Source organism: Chanodichthys erythropterus, chromosome 16, assembly GCF_024489055.1.
Source record: "Chanodichthys erythropterus isolate Z2021 chromosome 16, ASM2448905v1, whole genome shotgun sequence".
In the NCBI taxonomy this organism is placed as follows: Eukaryota; Metazoa; Chordata; class Actinopteri; order Cypriniformes; family Xenocyprididae; genus Chanodichthys; species Chanodichthys erythropterus.
This window is the reverse complement of record NC_090236.1, coordinates 37,476,211-37,499,972: the sequence shown is the minus strand read 5'-3', so window position 1 is coordinate 37,499,972 and position 23,762 is coordinate 37,476,211. Positions and strand designations below refer to the sequence as shown.

The 23,762-nt window shown below is 37.1% G+C and overlaps 1 protein-coding gene across 1 annotated transcript; it reads left to right on the top strand.

Moving 5' to 3' along the window:
• The first annotated feature begins 1,999 nt into the window (after positions 1 to 1,999).
• On the top strand, positions 2,000 to 23,762 carry ap1g2 (adaptor related protein complex 1 subunit gamma 2). Its single transcript, XM_067362804.1, has 22 exons — positions 2,000 to 2,203; positions 5,559 to 5,767; positions 5,843 to 5,967; positions 7,088 to 7,229; positions 8,750 to 8,846; positions 8,944 to 9,020; positions 9,100 to 9,195; positions 9,284 to 9,364; positions 9,469 to 9,567; positions 10,350 to 10,405; positions 12,119 to 12,232; positions 12,329 to 12,469; positions 14,398 to 14,452; positions 14,919 to 15,041; positions 15,121 to 15,210; positions 16,796 to 16,923; positions 19,388 to 19,492; positions 19,604 to 19,748; positions 20,196 to 20,328; positions 21,301 to 21,452; positions 23,425 to 23,523; positions 23,628 to 23,762. Exons 2-22 carry the CDS (start codon positions 5,567 to 5,569, stop codon positions 23,751 to 23,753), a joined length of 2,385 nt encoding a protein of 794 aa, XP_067218905.1. The 5' UTR covers positions 2,000 to 2,203; positions 5,559 to 5,566; the 3' UTR covers positions 23,754 to 23,762.

Genomic DNA, 23,762 nt, shown 5'->3' with positions numbered 1-23,762 from the left:
GACCTTTTATCTCACAATTAGCCTTTCGCCGAGCCCCGCCCCCCTTAGTTACTGTTGCTTTGTCGACAAGCCGTGGCGCTGTCACTCCACACGCAGTGAAAAATACATCGCGGAACATAGAGGATACTGACCACACATCGACAGACAAGACAGAGCAGGTTACTTATGATATTAAACAAAGTCCCAGCTTTCAAACCGTGTAGTTACTAAAGAAATTCAAACAATAAAAACCGTTTTGTTGCTCTTTAATGTGTCCTGACCATGGTCGTGACAGATTGCTGTAGATCGTCAGCTTAACCGCTCGTAAAAACCGGTCATCTCTTCCTATTAGTCCATGAACATGAGAATGAATGTTGTTTCAAACGCGGAAAGACGTCAATACACACCATTTTTCAAGTTTAACTCCACCGAGGTTAATCTTTTAACTACTGGCTGCTTTGTCGGACAAAATGGCGGATGCGGCGTTCTGATTGGTTAGATCGCTTGTCAATCAAACTCCCGGCGAAAGGTCAATTGCAAGTTTATATTTCACAATTTAGAATTTTTTTCTCACAATTCTAACTTTTTTCTCACAATTGCGAGTTATAAAGTCACAATTCTGAGATATAAACTCGCAATTGCAAGATATAAAGTCAAAATTGCGAGAATATTTTCGCACAATTGAGTTTATATCTCGCAATTGTGAGAAAAAAGTCAGAATTGTAACTTTATATCACGCAATTGCGAATTTATATCTCAGAATTCTGACTTTTTTTCTCACAATTGCGAGTTATAAAGTCAGAATTGCAAAAGAAAAAGTCAGAATTCTGAGATAAAAAAGTTGCAATTTTATTTTCTATGTAGTGGTGGAAATGGGCTTCCATACTCTTGTTTGTGTGTCTAATATGTCAAAAATGTAAAAAAACAAACAACATATTGTCACATTCATGACATCATTTAATTGATATAATCAATTCAAAACTGAGAAATTCAATAAAAAAAGTAGTTTGCATCACTGTATTTTACTATGGGTCATTAAACAGATCCATAGTAAAACAGTTGTCAAATATTAAATGTTTAGCTACTTACATCTTCCCACGCACTCTTTCACTGTAAAAACTAAAAGCGTTGCATTGGAATTCACACTCGCCTTCAGTGAATTGTAAGCCCCGCCCTTCTTTGATCTGATTGGCCATCATTTTGACATTGACAAGCGCTGCTAGACCGCTAAGGCAGACCATCATAAAAATTTAACTTTTTAAACTGTATGTCATCCTAACAACAAATAGAGCAGTGCTTAATGGAGAGCAGTATTAAGAAATATCAAATTATCAAATATCAAAAATTTGGCCATTTTCCCTCAATGCCTACGGTGGTTACGGCCCTGCTCTTGTCGCTTCATAAAACTGAGGTTAAACCACTGAAGTCACATGGATTACTATGTCTTTACTACCTTTATGGTGCTTGAAAGTGGTAGTTGCGTAGACTGTCAATGGAGGGAAAAAAATCTCTCAGATTTCATCAAAAATATCTTAAATTGTGTTCTGAAGATGAACGAAGGTCATACAGGTGTGGAACGACATGATAGTGAGTAGCCTAATTAATGACAGCATTTTTATTTTTGGGTGAACTATCCCTTTAAGACCTCAAACACACACAAAAACGTGCTGGCCTCAAACTTTTGTATGGTTTAGGCTAGTAAAGAGTCTAAAGTGACATCTGAAACTCTGAAAAAAAAACATGATTTAAATTATTTTACTGATTTAAAGGAAAAAGTAGGCTAGTATAGGTACTTAGTTACTTCGAAAAATAGACTACTAATCACTACTTAATTATTTACAACTAATAAAATTAGTAATAACATACCAAAATTAAATGTTTAAACGGCTGACCATACTTTGTAATATTCACTGAATAATTTACTTTCAAAACAGACGAAACATCAGTAAATAGTTCGCGGGTCCTTTAAATACACACCGCACACAAGTATTTTCCAGTTCCAGAGCAGCTGGACGGGAATGAATGGCACACCCGGATGGCGGAAGTTGCGCTGTACTATGAGGCTTGTACACATTTGTAAATGCTGTTACAGCGTAAAGTTGCTCGTGGAGTAAAATACCTCGTCTGGTTACCATCGTAAGGTTAAACAGAAGAGGAGGAGCGGATGAATTAGGCGCTCAGCAGCCGGCAGACTTCGGCGATTGGAATTACTGCGCGGCCAAAGGTAAGACGATGCGCCCGGGATCAGATGCGCGGACACAAACACGGGTTGACAGCACTCGGGACGTGTACCAACTTGACTTTTACCACCGAAAAGTATACATAATACTCAGTTTAATTACAAACAGATGCATTGCACCACAAAGCAAGCCGTGTTTACATCTCCTGCAAAAGATGAGAGCGACGCGCAGCACTAACTGATCGCCGTTTTCAAGTCTTTCCTGTCGTAAATGTTTACGTTTTAATAGCATTTTATTGCATCTGATTGTAATGCACACACAGCGTTTGTCTTTGAAGAGGGTGGTTCGAGAAACTGATTAGATGTGAACACGTTGACTGCGCTGTAAATAATAAATGAAAATGTCTCTGTTGGATGTCAGAAGGATAATGAGATGTGGAATGCGTTTAGATATGAAGGAACGTCAAAGCGACTGAAGGCCGCGGAGCGCGCGCGGTGCGCATGCGGGAATGATGAACGTAGTCACCATGGGAAGATCTGAAACGAAAGCAGGTGTGTGTGTGTGTGTGTGTGTGTGTGTGTGTGTGTGTGTGTGTGTATGTGTGTTCCTCACCTGGATGGAAGCAGAGGCGACAGGCCCAAATAAACTTAAGCCCTTCGAACAGTTTTAAAGGAATAGTGCACTTAAAACTTTACATTTGATTCTTGCAATTGAAATATCTTATTGACCCCAAAGTTTTGAACTGTAGTGTAAGCAATCCTCTTGCACTATAATCTAAGTAATCTGATTATCACATTGTTATTGACTAAATACATTGCCTTCTACACATGGATCAACTGCAGTGTTCATATTGTTGATCTGGAAGGAACATTAATGTTTAACTTGGTGCCACTCAATGTTTTGTTTAATAATAATAATAATAATAATAAATATAGCTGCGAGCAGCAGTTATCGGGGTTAAGCGCTTTAAGGCACATGCGTAAAAAGGTCTAATGTTTTAATTGGCAAGTCTGTAACCATCTCCATCATAGATGGAAAAGACCATTTACAGCCAGTACAGGCAATTTGTCATAGGAAATTTATGCTTTATTAAGCTCTTTAATGGTTATGGACGTTGAGCCAAACACCTAGGACTTGTTCGTCAAAGTTGGTTTTTGAAATAATCTACAATATTTAAAGTGGGGTGTAATGCTATTTCATGCATTCTGACTTATTTACATTGTTAAAGAGTTGCATTCTCATGATAAACATTGCCAAAGTTTTAAAACACGAGTTGGACGTATGACGGAGTATTTCTGTGCCAAATCCACTACTTCCAGTTTCTGAGAGTTTTTTTCAGGTGTGCCCTGTATGATGTCAAAAGAGAGCATAATTCCTTGTATAGGCACTTCTCCCCCCCGCGCACACACACATCACCCAGAGCAAGAGCACGCCCGTCAACGCGCTTCGTTCGGTATATGGAAGCAGGGAGATTTTACAACAATGGCTGTGTCCTAATTCAGGGGCTGCACCCTTTGAAGGCTGCATACATCATCGAGGCGGTCTCATTTAAGAAAAATAACTGTTAGATTGCAACATAAGAAAGAAATTACGGTATTTTACACCTCACAATGAATATCAGTCAATTTTATTACGGTTACTTTTCTTAAATAAGACATCCTTGATGACGCATGCAGCCTTCAAATGCGATCTTCGAAGGATGCAGCCTCCGAAATGAGAACCAGCTCCTGTCAACAAAGGAGTGTGTTTTTGGTTGTGAGGGAAAGATTACCTTATTCAGCTTCCCAAAGAACCCAGCAGTGGATGAAGTTTGTTTTTCCGGGGCAGCAACGGAGTTGTGCACGTATGTTTGTTTGTTCCCGGGATTTTGGTGATAAATACTTTGTAAACAAGTCACAGTTCGGCGCTGGATTTGCAGATCACGGGTGGTGAGTGAAGCTGCATCAGATGTTTTGTTGGCAATCGGCGCGTAAGTGCATATAATGTAAACAACACAAATGGTTTTGTTCCCTTTTCATTTATAATGATGTCACAGCTAGCAGACGATCTCTACACAGAAGCTGCGCGCGCTCGTGACTCTTTAGCTCCGCCCACGGCACTGACTGCAGACACGCCTCCAGGATCTCTGCTTTTTTCGGAAAGACTCGGTTTAGCGTATCTATCTTTTATAAATATTACAAAAATAAAAACTTTTCGGAGATATGAAGGATGCATTGTTACTCTATATGTACTCAAGATTAACATGAGTTTGGCAACTGTGTGTGATACCCCCCCTTTAACGAATGATTCAATGGACAGTGGCGGTCCTAGAGGCAAAGTTGCTCAGAATGAAGAGTTCTACCATGAATTTTGTGGGTGTGCGCGAAAAATCGCGTGATACACTATCGTTAACGCATGTGAAAAATGCGAAGGCGCCCCCCAGTGGCCAATTTCTTTCGAATTTCTCACAGGCTTCTAGGGCTGTGAGTCACACAGGCAGAGCGAGTTTCGCTTCGATCGACCTCTATTAACCTTGTATGATAGCTGCTCAAAATTCATTGGCTGATGGCGGACATGTTTTTCGAGATACATCGATGTCCTCATAGACAATCATGGCACCTCTGCATGCCAAATTTCAAGTCGATTGGATTAACGGTGAAGTAGTTATAGGCATTTTCATGGGTTTTTTGCTTTTACAGCACCACCAAGTGGCCATTTGCCACATCCTTTTTTCCCATGACCACAGAATGAGCTTGGTGAAAATATCTCATTCCTTTCACGAGTTATAGCCGTTTTAGTAAAAGTTCACTTCAAACGTTTTGGCGGCCCTTAGAGACCCTGAATGGGAATTTCAACTTTTTTTTGATAACTATTTACAATCAGACTCCAGAGAATCTTGCTGCAATCTTGCTGCACTGCACCTTTTTTCGCAAAAGTATTTTATTTTATTTATTTATTTATTTTAAACCCAACAATGATATAAGACACTTGAGTTTATGCCTAATGGTTCAGGAGTTATGAGGCCGAGCCATGGTGGTGTTGTAAATGGTGTGAGTACCATCAGCCCTCTAAGTTTGAAGTCTCTACGACTTACGGTTTGGTCTGCCCGATCACTTTTAGGGGAGAATCTTTGGAAGTTTTAACAATTACAATAGAGTTTCAGTGATACGTGCTTGAACCCCTAAAAATAAAGTGGTCAACGTATTGCCCTGACATGACAAGACGGTTCTACAAAGGAACCAAATTAGACCCTAGAGTTGCATTTTTATATAAAAATTTGTTTTATTGAAGTATGTTCAAAAATGCAATTGAATCAAGTACCAAGAATCTACCAATGCAAAGTCATTGCTTTGTTCTGGGTAAATGCTGGTTCCTCTTTCAATTTCTGTGAAATGCCTCTCTCAATCTCTCTGATTACAGATACAGTCATGACTCCATCAGTGCGTTTACAGGAAATGATTCGGGTCATCCGAAGTGCCCGGACACAAGGTGAGGAGAGGGGCATCATCCAAAGAGAGTGTGCGGACATCCGGGCACAGTTTCGTCAGGGTGACAATGGGGAACGTTCGCACAGCCTTGCAAAGCTGCTCTACGTGCACATGCTGGGCTACCCTGCACACTTCGGCCAGGTAACGCTCAATGTGTGTGCGGTTGTATTGATGGAAATCGAAGTTTGGTGATAACTTCAGTATTGACTCCTGCAGATGGAGTGTGTACGTCTGATTGCCAGCCCCAGGTACAACGAGAAGCGGATGGGTTACCTGGGAGCCATGATGCTCCTGGATGAGAAGCAGGATGCTAGCTTACTGATTACCAACTCAATCAAGAAGTAAATACTATATGTTTTATATATATTTAGGGCTGTCGATTAAACATGTTAATTTAATTAATTAGTTAAAGGGAAAAAATTAAGCATTACATTTATTAACACATTTAACGCCGTGCCCCAGACCTACATGGTTCATCTTATATTTCATACAGTTGATTTGTGGTCGAGTGAATGAATCTGCATTTTGAGTGAATCAATCAGGTGAATCAATAATTCAATGGCCTATTCATTAATAGAGCCATTAGATTTGTTCGAGATGCATTGACGCTGCGCAGACCGATTGGCGTATGACATCAAAGAGCGTTTGGAGACCTTATCGCTCTCACAGTACTGTTATACGCCGATGCATCTCGAACAAGCTTAGCCGTTTGAACGAATCGAATGAATGAATGACTCAGTTGCTGCATCTCATTTCGAAGGCTGCATCCTTCGGAGGTTGCATTTGAAGGCTGCATACGTCACTGAGGCTGTCTCATTTAAGAAAAATAACCGTTAGATTGTAAAGTAAGAAAGAAATTATAGTATTTTACTCCTGACCAGGAATAACTGTCAATTTTATTATGGTTACTTTTCTTAAAGAAGACTTCCTTGGTGACTTATGCAGCCTTCAAATGTGACCTCCGGAGGACGCAGCCTTTGAAATGAGACGCAGCTAATGACTTACTCATTTAGACATTAACCATGAGACATTATACTCTTCACCGAGTATAATTTAATATTTATATATATATATATATATATATATTTTTTTTTTTTTTCATTTTTCCTTATTAATAAAAAAAACATTAAAGGGTTAGTTCACCCAAAAATGAAAATTCTGAACATTTACTCACCCTCATGGCCATTGAAGCTTAAACGTTTGTGTAATAAATTCTATAGAATTATACTTTTTGTAATGTCCATTTATGCTTTTGTCATTTAACACAATAATGACTTTAAATGGTCTTTTGGGGTAATTTCTCAGCCAAATTTGATGTGTGATTAATTGGATTAATTAATTAGAATAAAAAATGTAATCGCTTGACAGCCCTCATATTTTTACAATGTTTACTATATATATATTTATTTTTTGCTGATGAAATGTAATTCCAGTTTTGAATCATTTTTCTCTCTGTTGCAGTGACCTTTCTCACAGCAGTCAGTATGTTCAGTCTCTGGCTCTATGCACTCTGGCCTGCATGGGTTCAGCTGAAATGTGTCGAGACCTGGCATCAGAGATCGAACGGCTCCTCAGGGCCTCTAATTCTTATATCAAGAAAAAGGTCAGTTCATGACATTTTATGTCAGTAAACATTTTATGTATAGTTTTAAGCATAATTTTGTAGGGATGCTAGAGACCTACCAATACCCAACAACTACTGAATTGTCCCTAGCAATGATTTTGATCAAAAGATTTTAATATATTTATATATAACCACTCTCCATCCATGACTTGTTGTTGTTATATTTATTTAACCAGGAAAAGTCTCATTGAGATTAATAATCTCTTTACAAGAGCATCTTGGTTCTCATTCTCTACTCTCAACCCCCTAAATAAGGCTTGATATAAGGCTAATAAGGCCTTAAAGGTGCCCAAGAATGTTTTTTCACAAGATGTAATATAAGTCTAAGGTGTCCCCTGAATGTGTTTCAGCTCAAAATACCCCATAGATTTTTTTTAATTAATTTTTTTAACTGCCTGTTTTGGGGCATCATTAACTATACACTGATTTGGCAGCGCGCCGCCCCTTTAATTCGCCTGCTCCCTGACACACGAGCTCTCGACTATATTACAGCGCATTTACAAAGTTCACACAGCTAATATAACCCTCAAATGGATCTTTACGAGATGTTTGTCATGCATGCTGTATGCATGCTTCGAATTATGTGAGTAAAGTATTTATTTTGATGGTTACTTTTGATTCTGAATGAATTTGAGGCTATGCTCCGTGGCTAACGGCTAATGCTACACATTTATAAAGAATGAAGTTGTGTTTATGAATTATACAGACTGCAAGTGTTTAATAATGAAAATAGCGACGGCTCTTGTCTCTGTGAATACAGTAATAAACGATGGTAACTTGAACCACATTTAACAGTACATTAGCAACATGCTAATGAAACATTTAGAAAGACAATTTACAAATATCACTAAAAATATCATGATATCATGGATCATGTCAGTTATTATCGCTCCATCTGCCGTTTTTCGCTTTTTCTCTTGCTTGCTTACCTAGTCTGATGATTCAGCTGTGCACAGATCCAGACGTTAATACTGGCTGCCCTTTAATGCCTTGAACATGATCTGGCATATGCAAATATTGGGGTCATACATATTAATGATCCCGACTGTTACGTAACAGTCGGTGTTATGTTGAGATCCACGTGTTTTCTGGAGGTCTTTTAAACAAATGAGATTTATATAAGAAGGAGGAAACAATGGAGTTTGAAACTCAATGTATGTCATTTCCATGTACTGAACTCTTGTTATTCAACTATGCTGTGGTAAATTCAAATTTTGATTGTAGGGCACCTTTAATGTCAGTACCTGAATAACATTTGCTCAATTATGACTCCATACTGTTTTTAGATGTTCTATCATGAAGTACAGAAAGCTGATGAAGCTGTGATGTTGTTTACATCCTAATCAAAATAGGGTGTTTTTATGTCTTCACCAATGTCAAAATCAAACCTCTGCCCTTGAGTTTAAGACATGTCAGCATCCAGACAAACACAGTCCTGCTAAATTGTTTTTTTTCTTCTTCTTCTTCTTGTTTACTGTTGATAATGATTTCTGCCTTAGGCCACGCTGTGTGCCGTCCACATAATAAGAAAGGTCCCAGAGCTTGCAGAGCTGTTTATTCCTTCAGCAAGGTCTCTTCTGTCTGAGAAGAACCATGGTCAGCTACTTTGTTTCTTTTTATAATTTATGTTTTCACAAAAACAAAGTTTGTATTATGTGCAGTATTTCTAATATGAAACTGACTGTTTGCACAGGGGTTTTGCACGGGGCTGTAGTTCTCATCACTGAATTGTGTGAGCGAAATCCTGACACTCTCGATCAATTCCGCAAGGTAATTTTCTCCAGAACTTATACTTTAACTATTCACAGATATACAGACCACTTATGATATTTTCTTCCCATTACATTAGGCTGTTCCTGAACTGGTTCAGATCATGAAAGGTCTTGTGACATCCAGCTATTCTCCAGAGCACAACGTAGCTGGTATCAGCGATCCATTTCTGCAGGTTTGTTAGCTACAGTCAAGCTTAATATGACTCTTTATTAGGCTGTATGAGAATATCAGGACATGATTTGTCTGTTTCTGTCCTTCAGGTGCGCATTCTTAGATTGCTAAGGATTCTGGGTCACAATAATGACACCGCTAGTGATGCCATGAATGACTTGTTGGCACAGGTACAACAGAACAAACACACCCTGTGTAATGGAGTTAATTATAATAGTTACGGATATTTAAAGCAGATTTTATAATGATTGATCTTGTTGATTGTGATTCATAGGTGGCTACAAATACAGACAGCAGTAAGACTGCAGGCAGTGCTGTGCTGTATGAAACGGTCCTGACTATCATGGACATCAACTCAGAGAGTGGGCTTAGGGTTGGTCACAACTTCTTATACAATTTAATATAGTTTTATGTACAGTAATGGGGTTGTTTGATTTAAACAGAAATATGGGAATATGATGTCTCTAGTTTATTTCAGGTCATTTAAAGGTGCAGTATGTAAGATTTCTGTCCGCTAGAGGCCTATTCAAAACAAAGGCGTAGCTTGATGACGCCAAGTTTGAGCGCAGAATCATGTTACATGTGGTCTTCACCTCAACGGACCATGCAAAAGAATAGGGATAAGACTCGGGTAGAAATCATGTTCATGGATGCGATTATTAATAAGTAGTATGAAGCAGAGCAGGAGCGAGTGTTGAATGAGGCTGTTTGAGCGATTGATCAACACACGCCTCACGAGCAGCGGGACTTTTATTATGACACAGTCGCCAGCGCTGCTTCCGCTTTTCCAGTCATGAGTATGAGGTATATAACAACAGTTAGTTTTCTGTCTATAAATATATCAAAACAGTTGTTCCCTTGTCTATTAAAACATGTAAATATTAAAGCGTCTTTGGTGTTTCATGGTTTCTACAAAATAAAAGCGGAAACCGAGGGTAACGCAGGTATGACGCGATTGACAGGCGACTCCTCACACGTCCCGGTGCTTTGGTTAAAATTGCAATTTTCTCACGATTTACAAATAGTTGGAAACATTTGGGATATTGTAAGTACTCAAGTCAACAAAATATATAACACTGGCCTAGTGGTTTTTGGATATTTTACTGCAAAAATCTTACATATTGCACCGTTAATGCATATAATTTGTCTTTTAAGGTGCTAGCTGTAAATATTCTGGGGAGGTTTCTACTTAATAACGACAGGAATATTCGGTAAGTCTCTTTTTAATACTTTTATATTTAAAAGCAATGGCACACTTGAATCAATCTAATCACTCATGGGTAGATCTAATGGATTTTATTTTATTTTTTATAACACCACCACATACTTATTTTGGTTCCCTCCTGCTGTGACCTGATTGTTCACTACTTTCAATTCCTATTTGAGATGACTAATCAGAATGTGGCTTTCAGGGTTAGCCTGTTTTTCTTGTTGTAGTAGCTTCAAAAGTTTGCGGTCAGTGAGCACAACTGTTTTCAGAATTGATAAAGATTTCTGAAGGATCACGTGACACTGAAGACTGGAGTAATGGCTGCTTAAATTCCAAAATGATTCGAATTTTAAAATATATTAAAGTAGAAAACTATTTTAAATTGTTATAATATTTCAGTCTTTACTGCAACCTCCTCCATGGAAACTTGTTTCCGCCACTGAATAATTATCTAGCAATTCTGCCTTTTTTTTCCTCAGAATTGTGATATAAACTCCCAATTTTGAGTTATAAAGTCAGAATTGCATGATATAAAGTCTCAATTACTTGTTATAAAGTCAGAATTGTGAGATATAAACTCTCGCAATTCTGACTTACGCAATTCTGAGAGAAAAAAATCAGAATTGTGAGATAAAAAGTCGCAATTACCTTTTTTATTTAGTGGCAGAAACAAGCTTCTTTAAGCTTTTTTTTTATTATTTAAACAAGCTTTTCTCTTTTTTTTTTTTTTATTTTTTTAAGGTTCTTTCAAAAACAGCAAAAACTCTTACAGACCCCAAACTCTCATTTTAATCTGTCCTTTTGAAATGTCCGGAAGAGGATTAGGGCCAAGCAATAATAAAAAAATTAAACCATCTCGAGATTAAAGTTGTTAAATTTCGAGAAAAAAACTCGTTAAATTTCGAGAAAAAAGTCGAGATAAAATGTTGAAAGTAAACTCATTAAATTATGAGAAAAAAGTCATTAAATTATGAATTTGACGACTTTTTTCTCATAATTTAATGACTTTTTTTCTCATAATTTAATGAATTTGTTTTCATAATCTAACGACTTTTTTCTTCATTTTATCTCAACTTTTTTCTTGAAATTTAACAACTTTAATCTCAAAATGGTTTTATTTTTTTATTATTGCTTGGCTCTAATCCTCTTCCGTATAAATGAGAGCAGATCCTTTTCAGAATTTTTATTTAATGTTTAAAATCTGATTTGTGTGTCTGCAGTTCACAGATATTCAAAGTTTCTTTTGATAAAAAGATATTTTTTTTATATACTTACATTACACCATGCAGAGCCAAAGGGACATGGTGGTGGAAAAAGAAATATGAGCTGGAGGAAAAATGATTTGTCAATGCTCAAACTCAGAATGAATGCACTGTTTCTCGGGGGAACGCAAAACATTTGCGAGAGAAAGCATAAGCATTGACTTATTTTTCTTCTCATCTCGTATTTTTTTCCACCACCATGTCCCTTTAGGGCAGGGGTGTCCAAACTCGGTCCTGAAGAGTTTAGCTCCAACTTGCCTCGACACACCTGCCTGGAAGTTTCTAGTATGCCTAATTAGACCTTGATTAGCTGTTTCAGGTGTGTTTAATTGGGGTTGGAGCTGAACTTTGCAGGACAGTGGACCTCCAGGATTGGGGCTTTGTGACATGTTTTTGAGTTGAAAATGTAAATTCAGTTTCTCAACCCAACTCATGCTCATTTTCTTTTACAGCTACATATCAATGACATCTCTCCAGAAGATAGTGCAGACAGACCACAATGCAGTGCAGCGGCACAGAGGCACCATTGTGGACTGCCTGAAAGATCAAGACACCTCGGTGAAACGGTACTTTAAATGATAAAAATGAGAATGCATATAGATAATACAGATGCATGTAAATTGAGGTATAATTACGGTTAGTCATCTCTTTTTCTTGTGCAGACGCGCACTGGAGCTGTCACTCGCCCTTGTGTCGGCTGTGAACATTCGCTCAATGATGAAGGAGCTCCTCATTTTTCTTTCAACCTGTCCCCTAGAGCTTCGATCTCAAACCGCTTCTGGCATCTTCAACGCTGCTGAGAGGTATCATCAGTCCTCTGTACTTCACATCTACCTGTTAGTTTCATCCATTATATGTCTGACTCATTTGTCAGTGCATCTCTCCTATTAAACACTGTCACTCACATCTAAGAAAGTACTTTCCTTTACATACCTCTCTCATACTGGACAGTGTCAGTATTGGTTTCTGAAAGACATGCCTACGTTTAATGAACATCCCCATCACTTGATATTAAAGGGTTAGTTCACCCAAAAATGAAATTCTCACTCTCATGTCGTTCCACACCCGTAAGACCTTCGTTCATCTTCTTTTTTACAAGATGTAATATAAGTCTAAGGTGTCCCCTAAATGTGTCTGTGAAGTTTCAGCTCAAAATACCCCACAGATTTTTTTTAATAAATTTTTTTAACTGCCTATTTTGAGGCATAATTAGAAATGCGCCGATTCAGGCTGCTGGCCCTTTAAATCGCACGCTCTCCACCCCCTCCCGAGCTCTCGACTCTATCATTGCATAAACAAAGTTCACACAGCTAATATAACCCTCAAAATGGATCTTTACAAAGTGTTCGTCATGCAGCACGTCTAATCACGTAAGTATTGTATTTATTTGGATTTTTACATTTGACTCTGAATGAGTTTGAGGCTGTGCTCCGTGGCTAACGGCTAATGCTACACTGTTGGAGAGATTTATAAAGAATGAAGTTGTGTTTATGAATTATACAGACTGCAAGTGTTTAAAAATAAAATAACAACGACTCTTGTCTCCGTGAATACAGTAAGAAACGATGGTAACTTTAACCACATTTAACAGTACATTAGCAACATGCTAACGAAACATTTAGAAAGACAATTTACAAATATCACTAAAAATATCATGGATCATGTCAGTTATTATTGCACTTTTAAGATATTTTTGATGAAATCCAAGAGTTTATTTATCCTCCTTTTATCCAACGAAATTGGATAATGAGTCGGTGTTCTGTCGCAAACACTGAAGCGGTGTAACAAATATAATGTAGGAGAATGACGGGAGATTTTTGTTTTTGCGCACAAAATGTATTCTCGTCGCTTCGTAACATTAAAGTTGAACCACTGCAGTCATGTTGACTGTTTTAACAATGTTTTTACTGCTTTTCTGGACCTTGAATGTGGTAATTTCGTTGCTTTCTATTGAGGATAAAAAAAACTCTTGGATTTCATCAAAAATATCTTAATTTGTGTTCGGAAAATGAACGAAGGTCTTACGGGTGTTGAACGAAATGAGGGCGAGTAATGACAGAAATTTCATTTTTGGGTGAACTAACCCTTTAATATATATAGCTTATGTCTCTGTGTAAGTTAGAGAGGTAACTAAGGACATCCGATAATGTGAGGTGCTAAATCTCTACATATTTATATTATCTTTACATTGTAGTTTATATACTCTGGCAGGTAAAAGTTTATCAAATAAAGTATGTTATCATTTATTTGAGCATGTGAATTGAGCAAAAAGAACAAACTTCAAATGTTTTATACTCATATCTTAATGGTAAATTGTTGAGCTCTACTACAGATCTGCTCCTCAGATTAATTATTAAATAATATGCAAAAACAATATGTAAACACATCTCGGTAAACTCGCATGTGGAAAGTCTCAGTGACAAACATCTACAAGACCATGTGACTCAAACACATCTGTACACAAGTCTATAAAAGTACCAAGGTTATGGTTTGGCTCGTGAATATTAATTAGGCAACCTGCTGGAGCTAATTAATATTCATGAGCACAGTCTTTGCTAAAGTGATAGTCTAAGCTCATTGGCTATAACCCATTCTAAATCGTGTCATGTGGAGGAATCCCAATTTGTTTATTTTCCCCTGTGTTAACCTGTCTATATCTTTGTATATGTGACAAGTCACAGGCACTGAACAGCACTTTGTCTTTGTGTGTCTCTCTCTGTGTCTTGGTCAGGTATTCCCCTTCCAAGCGCTGGCACATTGATACCATCCTGCATGTGCTCACTACGGTAAATAGCCACTGCCACACAACCAAAATGGTCACATGCCTCCTAAAGATATGACAAAAAGTCTTGCATTTGCAAATAAACAATGATATTCCCTCTGTAAATGTCTTAGTGTTTGTTAAAGTTCTCATCCATTTCAACTCAGTATTATTTTATTTCTTTTGTGTATTTATTTTATTTTCTTAGGCACAATGTTTAGCAGCTTTTCCATACAATGCAAGTAAATGGTCTTTTTTTTTTATGCCAAGCTCGAAAAATGACAAGAAAGTAGCATAGTCCATATGTAGCTCATATGACCGGTGAACTTTATTTTAAGTCTTCTGAAGCCATAAGATAGCTTTGTGCGAGGAACAGACTGAAAAAAATCTCCTAAAAACTCATAAAAAAGAAAATGATACTGGGCTGGAATGTATTAGGTGAACTACTGTATCTTTTCAACCATGTTTAAATGTAGTACTTTCTCTTTCAGGCAGGGGGCGATGTAAGAGATGAGACTGTGCCCAACCTAATCCAACTCATCTCTACTGCGTCTGAGCTCCACTGTTACACTGTTCACAAGCTTTATAGAGCGCTCGTTAAAGATATTTCACAGGTAAGGATTTTTTCAAGTGTTTTGATTCGTATATGACCTTTGTAAGTGCTTGTGTGTAATAGACAGTTTATTTTCATAGCAATCCTTGGTCCAAGTTGCGTGCTGGTGTATAGGGGAGTATGGAGACCTGCTGCTGAAGGGCGAGTGTGAGGAGATTGAGCCTGTGCAGGTAAACAGAAATACAGTGCTGGTAACTGTAAAATGATGGAGAAAGCACATTTGGTGCACTAATAATCAGTGTCAATACTGGATCAATGTGAATCTGACATATAAATTGATACATGATATAGTGTATTTTATGTTGCAAGACACTAACAAAATTATTTTTAACAAATACCATGATAGCACACATGTGTTAGTTTTTTGAAGTACCTTGCAGTAGGTAAATGCCATAGTACATGGATATTATTATCCATTATTGTGATAGGGATGGGTCATGAAGTTTCACTAGACTAGCATGCTGTACTTTTTTGTGTAAAGTTCAACGGTTTTCTAACTTTAAAGGGTTAGTTCACCCAAAAATAAAAATTCTGTTATCATTTACAGTTTACAGTTGATGGGACCCCATTGACTTCCATGGTATTTCCATACAATGGAAGTCAATGGGGTCCATCAACTGTTTGGTTACCCATATTCTTCAAAATATCATCTTTTGTGTTCAGCAGAAGAAAGAAATTCATATAGGTTTGTAATGACATGAGGGTGAGTAAATGATGACAGAATTTTCATTTTTGGATGAAGTATCCCTTTAAAAGTAACCAGTCTGAGGAGTTGTGTCTCAAAAACTAGCATAGTTATACTTAAAATAATTATATTTAAAGGGTTAGTTTACCAAAAAATGAAATTTCTGTCATTAATTTCTCACCCTCATGTCGTTTCCGTAAGACCTTTGTTAATATTCAGCACACAAATTAAGATATTTTTGATGAAATCAGAGAGGTATATGACTCGTCCATATAATCAACACTTTCAAGGTCCAGAAAGGCACTAAAGACATCTTTAAATCAGTCATGTGACTGCAGTGGTTCAACCTTAATGTTATGAAGTGATGAAAATACTTTTTGTGCACAAAAACAAAACAAAAATAACGACTTTATTCAACAATCTCTTCTGTGTCATTCTCATATGTTGTTTACATCCAGCGCTTCCAGGTTCTGTGTCAGACTCATGATTGGCCGGCTCCTGCGTCAGCATCACACGCATACATCGTGCTGATCACGTGATCAGCTTTGGCCAATACCGAGTCAGCATTTGGACGTAAACACGGAAGCACTGCACTGTCTCTAAACAGCGTAGGAGAGGCAAAATTGTTAAAGTCATTATTTTTGTTTTGTTTTTGCACACAAAAAGTATTCTTGTCGCTTCATTACATTAAGGTTGAACCACTGCAGTCACGGCGACGGTTTTAAAGATGTCTGCAGTACTTTTCTGAATCTTGAATGTGGTAATTATGTTGCTTTCCAATTGGGATTAAAAAAAAACCTCTAGCATTTCATTAAAAACATCTTAATTTGTGTTCTGAAGATGAACGAAGGTCTTACAGGTGTGGAATGACTTGAGGGTGAGTAATTAATGACAGAAATTTCATTTTTGGGTGAACTAACCCTTTAAGTTTTTAAAATATGTAGTTTTGCACATCATTGGGATAAAACAAATGACCATGGTACTGATATCTGATTTCTTCCCTGTTACCACCACAGCACTTGTTGCGTAAGGAGCCTCTACATTGTGTTTTGAGCCTTTTCTGTCTTTAGGTTTCGGAAGATGACGTCCTGGAGGCCTTGGAAACGGTTCTACAGTCTCACATGTCATCGCCGGCAACCAGAGGCTTCGCCCTCACTGCTACCATGAAGCTGAGCACTCGTATCACTGACAACGTCGAGTGAGAAACGTTATTATGAAATACTGGCAAAAACGAATGAATATGAGAAATAATGGCATCACAACAATAATTAAAGGATTAGTTCACTTTCAAATTAAAATTTCCTGATAATTTACTCACCCCCATTTCATCCAAGATGTTCATGTCTTTCTTTTTTCAGTCGAAAAGAAATTAAGGTTTTTGATGAGAAAATTCCAGTAGGGATGGGCGATATTATCGTTTGCGATAAATACCGTTGAAAATTCTCCTCGAGACAATTTCCTCTAGTTCCTCAAATTCTACTCTAGTTGTTGACGTATTTTGTGCGCGACCGATTCCCTGTTCACGTGTGGAGTTAAAACAAACATGACGAAAGACGTGAGGCTGAGGAGCAACTTGTTGTTAAGCGACAAGTTAAGTTCCCTTCACAATTTGGAACTGGTTTGGTTATAGAAAATCAGATGTGGAGCAAACTACGGTAATCACTATAAATAAATGTTCAATAAATGAGCCGTATGTCATTCACGCCATCATCACCCGGGTTTTGATAGCGCGCGAGTGCAGGTGAGACCTGAACATCTCACGTTGCTACTGTTTAAACTAAACTCATTTAAACCTTGCCAGTTGCCACTTTAAACGTTCAACTGTAAGACGCAAAAGAGAACTTGTGCGCGCTGTGAGGAGATTTGTGTGTACTCATCCGAAGCGCGTACACGGAGAGCTGCGTCAGATATATTTTGTAAACTATCTGAAGACATAGTTGGGATTGTTACTTTTTGATACGGTCGGCATGACAATTGCGCCACCGCGGTCGTGTGACATTATATATAATATATATAGATATATATGAGGTAACTGTTTTTGTTTTTTAGCAATGACGGAAAAAATATGAAGGCCGTCGGTCATTTTGTAAGATTACTGAGGCTGATGTAGCTTGTAAATGTAATTCCCACCCCTGCCCAGTAGGTGGTGAGCGCGAGTTCAGTCTCCAGAATAAAATGATGCATTTGATTACAAGCACTCAGTTTAGGTATATTTTATAATAATAAAGTTATGATACTTATACTTAAATAATTCAGTTTCTAATCCAGGTTGTTTTGTTTTAAATGGTTTGTTTTCTTATTTTTCTTGCTGAATAATGACTATCAAGTTTATGGTATATATATATATATATATATATATATATATATATATATATATATATATATATATATATATATATATATATATATATATATATATATATAATTGTCATTGGTATCGTTATCGCAATAAATACCTGAAATTATTGTGATAATTTTTTTAGGCCATATCGCCCATCCCTACATTCCAGGATTTTTCTCCTTATAGTGGATTTCACTGGAGCCCAAACAGTTGAAGGTCAAAATGTCGGTTTCAGTGCAGCTTCAAAGAGCTTCAAATGATACCAGACGAGGAATAAGGGTGTTATTTAGAGAAACCATTACTCATTTTCTAAAAAAAAAATAATTATATATGTTTTAACCATTAATGCTTATCTTGAACTAGCTCTCTTGTTCTTCTCTATTTGAATTCCAGCAGTGTAGACACTGCTAAGTGTATTACTGCCCTCCACAGGTCAAAGTTTGAACTAAATGTTCATATTCAATATGCTAGTGCAAGTATATAACAATTAGTTCAAACTTTGACCTGTGGAGGGCAGTAATACACTTATCAGTGTCTACACTGCTGGAATTCTAATAGAGAAGAAGAAGAGAGCTAGTTCAAGATGAACATTTATGGTTAAAATGTATATAATTTGTATTTTTTTTATTTATTTTTTTTTTAGAAAATGAGCGATAGTTTAAGATCTAGATCTAGATAAGACCCTTATTTCTTGTCTGGGATCGCTGTACACTGTCATTTTGACCTTCAACCGTCTGAAGGCCATTGAAGTCCACTATATGGAGAAAATCCTTGGGTCTTGGATCACATGGGGGAGAGTAAATTATCTGGAAATTTTAATTTGAAAGTGAACTAATCCTTTAAATATCTAGTATCAATATCAATAAAGTTTTGTGTTTTTTTGGTGTTTGTTTTTTTTAAATAAATTCATATTTTTATTCAGCATGGACACATTAAATTGATCAAAAGTGACAATAAAGACTAAAAAAGACAAAAAAAGAAGAATATTAAAAAGCACATCTGTTTTCAACATTGCAATTGTAATAATAAGATTTTTTTTGAGCTTCAAATCATCATATTAGAATGATTTCTGAAGGATCATGTGACACTGAAGACTGGAATAATGATGCTGGAAATTCAGCTTTGATCACAGAAATAAATTACGTTTTAACATACTAAAAATAGAAAACAGTTATTGTAAATTAAAAAAAGTACAATTTGGACTGTTATGGTACTGATATATCGTGTATATATATCACATGCTCTCTCTGTGTATTCGCTTGTTTCTTTGAGTCTGTTTTGTCTTGGATCTTGTACATCTTTCTGTTTTTCTCTCCATCAGTCGAATCAGAAGTATTGTCAGTATTTACGGCAGCTGCATTGACCTGGAACTTCAGCAGAGAGCGGTCGAATATAACGCGCTCTTCAAGAAATATGACCACATGAGGTACCGCTGTGTGCTTTATTAGCTGACTGTTTTCCAGTTAAAATAATAAAGAATGGTGCAGCTCTTAAGCAGTTCATGATCAAGCGATCGAGTTCACTGTCTTCCCCTCAGAGCTGCAGTGCTGGAAAGAATGCCTGTGATTGATAAGAACTCACCTGGACACACTAATGGAGACACATCAGGAGAGATTAAGGAGCCGGACACATCCAAACCCAAACCGGTGGAGGCAGGTTTGCTCTCAGAACCAGTAAGCCAGGTAATCTACTATTTAAACAACTTCTTCTACTGAGCCAAATTTTGAGCAGTTTCTCCTCCTAGAGCTTTAAAGCTACAACCACCAAACTCAGGTCAGACCTTCAGGTTTTCTTAAAACTGAAGATTAAAATCATAAAAGTCCCATGTGCTTTCATTGAGGGAGTCAAAACTTTATACAATAATTCTAATAGAGTTTAAACTTCATTCACTATGTATCCATCACTAATAAAGCCTAGCATAAACTCTGATTGAGTTTATTACCTGAATTTAAACTTTAAACTACTTCAAACGTAAAAACCTTCAAACTTCAAGCTTTTAAAACGTTTTAAAACTTTCTGGTCTGGCTTTCTCAAGCCAACTTTAAAGTTTGTCATCAAACTTTACTCATTTAGTTATAATATATTGTATAGATAGATGCATATTTTTTGTATTCATACTTTTGTTAAAGGTGTGTGACCTTCTGGATCTCTTGGGTGGGACGGACACACCTCTTCAGCCCAACCCCGCCCCAACCAGCACTTCAACAACTACCTCTAGTGCCGATCTTCTTGACCTGCTGGGAGGACTGGAGCCGACACCAGGTGAGAACAGTGAAGCACTGATGATTTCCTTAAAATGATGATGACCTTAAAAAAAGCCCTGAAAGATAAATCACCATTCAAACTTTTGGGTCAGTATTTCTTGACAAAAACGAGGCAATTACTAAATAAAAACCAGCTTTGAATGACAAAAACTATCTTTTTACATTTTCGTCAACTAATAAAAACGATGATTTGGGAAGAGGTCCAGTCAGAACTGTCCTGTGTGGAAGATGCACATGTTTAAAGTGTAATGTGCTGATCTACCCGGCGGGACATATGTTGGCATACGCTTGATGAAGATATTTTTATGTCACAGCAGTTAAATCTGTCTGTATTGCATGTTCAAATTTTAATATCTTTCATATTAACAGGTTAATAGATGTTTTCTCCAGGCGTATATAATGGGTTCGGAAATTTTAGAGAAATTCTTAATGAATGCATTACAAATATCACTAAAAATATCATGTAATCATGGATCATGTCAGTTATTATGTTATTATGGCACTTTTAAGATATTTTTGATGAAATCCAAGAGTTTATTTATCCTCCATTTATCCATTATATCTTTAGTGATATTACAGTTTAACTAAACACATTCGATTTTAGTTGATTGAAACTAAAACTAGTTCAGATGACTAAAATATGACTAAAACTAAATGAAAATTTGCTGTCAAAATTAACATCTCTTAAAAAACTTTATATTCATCAAAGAATCCTGAAAAAATTATCACTGTTTTCACAAATTATTAAGCAGCACAACTGTTTTCAACATTGATGATAATAAGATTTTGTTATTGAGCAGTAAATCAGCATATTAGAATGATTTCTGAAGGATCATGTGACACTGAAGACTGCAGTAATGATGGTGAAAATTCAGGAATAAATTACATTTTAAAATATATTAAAATAGAGAACAGTTTTATATTGTTAATGTTACAATTTTCACCTCAGTGATTGTGTGTTTGTATGTAGTTCCCTCTGTGACGGTGTATGAGAAGAATGGATTGAGTCTGAAGATGCAGTGTGACAGACAGACAGAAACTGACATCACGGTCACCCTTATTGCCTCGAACTCCACTCAGAGTGACATCACCAACTTCACTCTTCAAGCAGCAGTGCCGAAGGTCTGTACCTGCTCCACTTAAAGGGTTAGTTCACCCAAAAATGAAAATAATGTAATTAATTACTCACCCTCATGTCGTTCCACACCTGTATGACCTTCGTTCATCTTCAGAACACAAATTAAGATATTTTTGATGAAATCTGATGGCTCAGTGAGGCCTGCATTGACAGCAATGTCACCGAACCTCTCAAGATCCAGAAAGCTACTAAAAACATATTTAAAACAGTTCATGTGACTACAGTGGTTCAACCTTAAAGGGATAGTTCACCCAAAAATGAAAATTCAGTCATCATTTATTCACCCTCTAGTTGTTTCAAATCTGTATGACTTTCTTTGTTCTGCTGAACACAAAAGATGATATTTGGTGGAATGTTTGTAACCAAGCAGATTTCGCCCACCATTGACTACCATAGAAGGAAAAAATGAATACTACGGCAGTCAATGTGGGGCGAGATCTGCTTGGTTACAAACATTCATATCATCTTTTGTGTTCAGCAGAACAAAGAAACAGGTTTGGAAGAACATGAGGGTGAGTAAATGATGACTGAATTTTCATTTTTGGGTGAACTAACCCTTTAATGTTATAAAGTGACGAGAATACTTTTTGTGCAGAAAGAAAAAACAACTTTTCAGCAATATCTAGTGATTGGTGATTTCAAAACACTGCTTCATGGAGCTTTGAAGCTTTACGAATCTTTTGATTCAAATCAGTGGTTCAGAGCGTGTATCAAACTGCTGAAATCAGGTGAACCACTGTAGTCACATGAACTGTTTTAAATATGTTTTTAGTAGCTTTCTGGATCTTGAGAGGTTCGGTGACATTGCTGTCAATGCAGGCCTCACTGAGCCATCGGATTTTATCAAAAATATCTTAATTTGTGTTCTGAAGATGAATGAAGTCTTACGGGTGTGAAACGACATGAGGGTGAGTAATTAATGATAGAATTTTCATTTTTGGGTGAACTAACCCTTTAACCCTGTTTTCATCAACTAAAACCTCCTGACTTTTTTACTTCAACAATAATCTGCCAAGAGTCTTCTTTAAAATGAAACCAAACTTAAAGCTGCAGTCCGTAACTTTTTTTGGTTAAAAATGATCCAAAATCAATTTTTAAGTAAGTACATAACTCCTTACCATATCCCGATTCACAACGGTAAGATTGTGAATGGCGTTTACATAAAGTCTGTTTACATGAAGAACGAGTCCCAGCTAATCGGCTATATATCATGTGAGGATGCTGCAGGATTATTTATAGCCTTTTCTCACAGCAGCTGCAATACTAAATTTATCATTTTGATGGCGGATTGTAATCCAGAAAGGTCCAAATGACAATCATCAGTGACAACTGGAGATTCACCCGTAGTCAAAAGCAATAAACTTCAGAGTGGCTACAGAAATTGAAATCTACAGCTAACACTAATATACACTAAATACACAGTTACACAATGCTGATGTTATTGACATTAACAATTTGAGAACAAAGTAAAATGAATAATAATAATTCGCACGGTTTGACGTGATCCAAGCTAAGCGATCGATTTAATCACCATTGGAAACACGATTTATTATAATGCTTTTTTCCTCAGTTGGTCAGAACTAAAGTGGCAGACATGTTACTTGTTCAGATGACATTTCCTGGTGAAAATTATTATTTTGGTCATACTTCAAGATGCAGAATCTGTGATTCTGAAGTACAGTATCCACACCGATGTGGTGACTGACAGCAAACATTAGATTCATCCGCTCTGAGGAATCGTGCCGACGCACAACCCACGTAAAGATTAAAACTTCACAAATAACTGCAATTGCAGGTTTCAAACAGAGATGGCGACAAAGAGGCAAAACTTACAAACTGCAGCTTTAAGTCTGTATTCCCAAGCTTCACATTTTTTTGACACAGATATTTTTGTCCTCTAAGGACCTCAGAGTAACTTTTTTTTAAAATGGATTCAATGTGATTTCCTTTTTTTAGAGCGTTCAGCTGCAGATGAAGGCTCCGAGTGGTAACGTGATTCCAGCACATGGCCTTGGTCAAGTCACGCAGACTATTTTACTCAACAACCCTAACAAGGCAAGTCCACCCTGCTTTAGTTTTGCACGACTGTGTTTCTCACTAACCTTACCAGTGCTATACATGAACAAGCTTGACTATACTTTTATTTCCCCGCTCCACAGGTCAGCCTTAAGATGCGGGTTCGGGTGTCTTACTCAAATCAGGGCGCAGTGCATCAGGACACAGTACAAATTGACTCCTTTCCTAGTCCGGCCTGGAACGGTCAGCCATCAATCAGCCCCTTGTGACCGCCCTAC